A 5,335-nucleotide genomic window follows, 5' to 3' on the forward strand; every position below is an offset into this window, starting at 1 on the left:
CATTTCCCTCCCCCCCTGCGCCTATTTTACACGACAGCGTATGCGTGAAACGTTTGTGCCTTTTTGTGCGTCCCTCCAGAATTTCACCCCATGAGTATCCACTTAGAAACGTAGGTGTTACTAACACGTCGAGGGGGGAACGGCCACAAATCGTTATGTGGACACGAAGGAAACGCTTTTAAGCGATTGGACTTTTTTCTACAGCGCGCCTTTTTTGGCTTCATATTGTGGAGCATTTCTGTCTCTCCCGCAACCCCGTAGGAGTGGTGGTATATTTCGATACAAGTCGACCTTACACAGGGCAATCCCCTCGAGGGGTAACCACCTCTATGGTGTTATGTTAGCATCATTTAATGATTGTTTTTTTTTTTTTTCCTCCTTATGCTACTCGAACATGTTCACTTCGTGCTACACATATAACGTTGATGACCCCCCTGGTGGGGTGGACAAACAGCATCCTGTTGGTTTCCATTTTGGGGGACCGAATGGGGAATCACATAATGGAGTGTTAACAAACCAGAAAGGAGGAGGATGAACAAACGCACAGGTGGGCCTCTCTCCAAGGGATACAAATCACAAATCGTTCCACACCAATCAGTCGCGTGGATGAAGGTGTGGTCACGAAATATGTAAGAGGAAGCGCTTTGCAGCCGATGTGCCTTTCCCAGTGTTTCCACAAAATGGGGGGAAAAAAAACTTTTCGCTGATATGTTGACGTGGAGAAATGTGCAACAATCGGAGAGTAGTAGAAAAAAAAGAAACAAAATTATCACCGCTGTCACCATCGTCATTAGCACCCTATGGAACAATTGTGCACGAGGAACAGATCCTATTCCTTCATCCTCGCCAAGTCGGGCTTGGGAAAGCATTCGCCAAGGAAAAACCTCCCTAACTCAGCGGAAAGGCACCCCCCTGTTTGTAGCACAATACTGCACTGCATGGCAAAGGGCCCTGCTCTCCCCCAAATTAGCCCCAACTTCGTATTCCACACTTTGGGAAAAAAAAAAAAAAAAAAAAAAAAAAAAAAAAAAAAAAAAACAGGATACAAATAAATGCTAAGTATATGCACGGTAAGAGACCATGCCTGGTGGAAAGGCAACCCGTAGTTTGCGCGGAAACGCAGGAACGTACAAACAAATGACTACAAGCATAGTACACTTTAAATCGCTCAGGAAGAGCAAAAATTCCTTGAGAAAAGAAAAAAAAAAAAAAACATTCGACTTGAGCAAAGGTGTTTAAAACAATTTGTGTGGCGGATGGTAAAAGGGAATTTTTCGGATGGGGGACCCCCACTTACAACCCCTAGCTGTGCGCGCAGTAGATAAACAAGCACGATTATATCGGTGGCGTCCTCTACGCATATGTGTACGTATGTAGGGACATGTACAATACGCGCGTTAAACCGCCGCAAGTAGACGGTGTACACACCGCACAGAAGCAAGTGTAGCAAGGCAAGTAAAAAAAAAAAAAAAAAAAGAGCTAATTTTACATTTATACCAAGACGGAACCACAGGAAAGTTTCTCATAATTAAAAACCGCCGTTTTGTAAAAGGCATGCAAAATGGAAGACAGGGGCCCCACAAGAAAGGGGAAGTATCACCACCACGGTGGTAGGGATGATGATTGGCACAATCGGTATGACCGGCATTATCACAACCCACATGATAATAACCGCCGTGATAATAATCGCCATGGGCACTTCTACCACGGGGACGAAGCCCCAAAGGGAAAGGACAACTCAGTGGAAACGCGGTACAATAGCGAAATGGCCAAGCGCAATGAAAAGAAAAAAGACCAGTTTGAAAAATCACGTTACCATTACTATAATAGGCGAGCCGATGAAAATAGCTATTTTGGAGAGCCGCAGCATGTTGCCAAGACAAGCGATAAAAGGAAGCACTCCCTGGACAGAACAAACGACCACAGTTATCGCAATGGTAAAAGGACAAGGGAAGGAACAAACCAGGGGGAGGAAGACGGTGTAAGTAGGAGGAACAATGACCATGTGAAAAGTTTTAAAACTGAAAAGGAACCCGACACGCATGAAAAGCGTAGCAGTGATGAAGGAGGAAGCAGGAGGGAGGAGACAGGGAAAGCGGGAAACAGTCAGGAGAAGCATCTCCAGCTAGGTAAGGACAAGGTGGGGGAGAAGGACGAAGGAGGAGACTGGGACGGATCGGAAAGCGAACAATTTGAAAGTGATATACAAGGGAGTGACGAAGGGCAAAGTGACGGGGAAAGAAGCGGTGGGCCCCCCAGCGACGGAGAGGCGATCAAAGCGCAGGGGCTGCTGCACGGATGCCGGAGCGTGAAGAACTACAGGCGATTGAACAAAATAAGTGAAGGCACGTACGGAGCAGTGTTCCGGGCACAAAACAAAGAGACGAAGCAGATAGTGGCGCTGAAACAGTTGAAGCACTTTTCAAGTATGCGCCACGAAGGGTTTGCAATCACATCCCTTCGGGAAATAAACATACTACTTCAATTGTACCATGAAAATATTTTATCAGTAAAGGAAGTAGTCATAGGCAAACACCTAAATGATATTTACCTAGTGATGGAATATGTAGAGCATGAGTTGAAAATGCTCTTGGACAACAAAACCCCGAGCTTCACCATTTCGGAATTGAAGTGTCTACTGAAGCAACTACTCAGCGGTGTTGATTACCTGCACACCAACTGGGTCATGCACAGAGATTTGAAAACGACCAATCTGCTATATAGCAACAAAGGCGTCCTAAAAATTTGCGACTTTGGAATGGCCAGGAAATTTGGCCATATAAATAATCAAAACATCACAAGGAATGTCGTAACGTTATGGTATAGAGCCCCAGAATTGCTATTAGGAGAAAGGTGCTATACAAATAAAATCGACATATGGAGTGTTGGCTGCATTTTTGCTGAAATGATTCTTAAGAAGCCTTTATTTATTGGGGAAAACGAAACTGACCAAATTTTAAAAATATTAAGCTTGTTAGGTTTGCCAGATAGGGAAGACTACCCCGAATTTTATGAATACTCTTTTATTTCGAAAAATAAAGAACTTTTTAAGAAAAAAAAAATCAAAATGAACGTCACCAAAATACGATCCCATTTCCCCAATGTCGCCAACCAGTTCTCAGGGTTGTACTTATCAGACACTGGACTGGACTTACTACAACAGTTGCTGCATTTTAATCCCAAACATAGAATTTCCGCGGCCGACGCTTTAAAACATCCTTACTTTAAGGAATTTCCCAAACCCTTGGACATTGCCGATATGCCCATTATCCCAGACACCAATAAGGTTATTCGGTCCAAAAAAATGACTAGCGAATATAAGATCGTCGATCAGAATAATATACGCTTCCATTCGTAAAAAAAAAAATATAGCCAAAAAAAGGGTGAGCTAGCCAAAGTTCTGCTACTTTTACCTGAACGGTTCATAAAAAAAAATGGGAAATTTCCCTGCACATATGAGGGCACATCATTTCAAACGCTTCACTTTTTTTTGTTCATTTTTTCTCCGAATGTGTGAATGCGTGTGTGCATACGCCTGTAGGTGCAGGTAATTTTGGCCATTTTTTTTTTTTTTTTTTGTTTTTAAAAAGTGGCAAAAGAATGGGGAAAAAAAAAAAACAAAAAGCGCGCCCATAATGAACTTCATCAACATGTTGACATGTTTGTGGTTCTCCTAATTAGGAGATCAAAACGGATCACAATTTTGCATTAGACACGTGGTCGATTTTTGTCCTCATACAATTGTTGCTACTCGTCCCGTTGTATGAATATAGCATACTCATGCATTTGTTACTCAGTGGATGGCATATGCTAGACACACCTCCAATATTGATAACTCCCGCGGGGGTTGTTCTCCTCCCGAGAACCTACCCCTGCATGATCAGTTAAATTTGCTGCTTCCCTGGTGAATGCCATCCCCCATGATGTTGTCGCCATATATGTGAAATTTGCTCACATTTTCTTTTCCCTTTAATTGTGAATGGGCGTTACATAAGTCATCAAACCTGCCACACGGAGGATGCTTGTCCTGGTGATTCTTCACGCCATTGAGCATTTCTCCAGCAGCATACATGGCTATATTCACATGCACGCCCTGCCGCAGCTCCCTATCATCCGAATGGTTGCCCCTTAAATTTCGCTTACAAGCATTGTGAATATGTTGTATCCCATTTGAAGCACTCAGATGGACCTGCTCATTTGTTCCCATTTGAGCAGAATAATGTTGAAAGGGGTTGTTCACTCTCTTAAGTGCGTATGTTGCACTTGTGTCGTTTGGTACGTTGGCTCTTTTGATATGACTTGGATGTCCCCAATTGGGGGAACGATCCCTGTACGTCTGCTTCTCCATGAGTTCTTTAACAAACACATGGTCCGCCTGTTCTGCCTGCATCCTACCCCTGGTGTGGTTTCTCCCCATGACACTTCTGTATAGAGATTGTCCCATATCATCGTAGTGCTTAACCCGTTCTGCACTGTTTAGGTGAAGGGTTCTACACCTTTTTGTCTTTAAATGTGACCCCACAGGGGAAGTAGCAGCAGTGGGAACGCATTTGGACGTTATGACGATACTTCTGCTTGCTTCACCGAAAGCATGCCGGTGTTTTTTCTGCAAAGCCACTTGCTTCTTAATAAATGCCAAATGTGCCTCATTATCATGGTCCTTCAAAACAGAACAATCTTTACATATATAAGTTTTAATTTTGCTAATGTTGTTGTAGCAGCAGAGACTGTCTTGCACATCTTGGTAGCTTTCGCAGCAGCAGCAGAGGGTTTTGTTTGCCCCTTGGGTTTTTTCGAGGTTCACGTGCTGGCGAACGTTGGGGAGTGAAGTGATTGGAGAAGTGAAGCAACGTAAAATGGGACACGCGGGGTGGGGTAATTCTGGGCAGGTCATCTTACACCATGTGGACCCTTCCTTTCATTTTGCGCCTTGTCACACTTATGCCCTCTCGATTACCCCCGCCTTGAGTGGAGAAAGAAGTTGCACCTTGTCTGCAAGGTTCAAGGAAATGGGGCACACAGAGTGTAGTGGAGGCTGTAAATGATTTTTCTCGTATTGGTGTTCACATTAAAGCGACCACGCCGCTCACTCCCCACTTTTATTTTACCTTCATTACGTCTTAACAGATTCATCAACTTATTTTTAATTCCCTTGGAGGCGTTCCTATGTATGTGTGGCTTCAGTCTTAAATCCACACCGTGCAATTTGAGCTGCGAGGTGATTGGGGTGGTTGCAAGGACGGAAAAAAAAAAAATATATATCATCATCACCATTTAGCATGCACTCTTTTGTAGAAAAAGGAAGGCAAGAACCAACTTGGGGTCGCAAAAAAAA

At 43.7% G+C, this 5,335-nt stretch overlaps 2 protein-coding genes across 2 annotated transcripts; one reads left to right on the forward strand and one right to left on the reverse strand.

Annotated features, from left to right (window-relative positions):
• Nucleotides 1-1,561: 1,561 nt before the first annotated feature.
• On the forward strand, nucleotides 1,562-3,358 carry AK88_01165 (CMGC/CDK protein kinase; the record flags this gene model as incomplete). Its single annotated transcript, XM_012478801.1, has 1 exon — nucleotides 1,562-3,358. One exon carries the CDS (start codon nucleotides 1,562-1,564, stop codon nucleotides 3,356-3,358), a length of 1,797 nt encoding a protein of 598 aa, XP_012334224.1.
• Nucleotides 3,359-3,880: 522 nt separating this feature from the next.
• AK88_01166 (uncharacterized protein) lies at nucleotides 3,881-5,274 on the reverse strand (the record flags this gene model as incomplete). The annotated part of the gene is made up of 3 exons (XM_012478802.1): nucleotides 3,881-4,807; nucleotides 4,958-4,992; nucleotides 5,118-5,274. 3 exons carry the CDS (start codon nucleotides 5,272-5,274, stop codon nucleotides 3,881-3,883), a joined length of 1,119 nt encoding a protein of 372 aa, XP_012334225.1.
• Nucleotides 5,275-5,335: the final 61 nt, after the last annotated feature.

The sequence above is a fragment of the Plasmodium fragile genome (assembly GCF_000956335.1).
Source record: "Plasmodium fragile strain nilgiri unplaced genomic scaffold supercont1.10, whole genome shotgun sequence".
Classification (NCBI taxonomy): domain Eukaryota; phylum Apicomplexa; class Aconoidasida; order Haemosporida; family Plasmodiidae; genus Plasmodium; species Plasmodium fragile.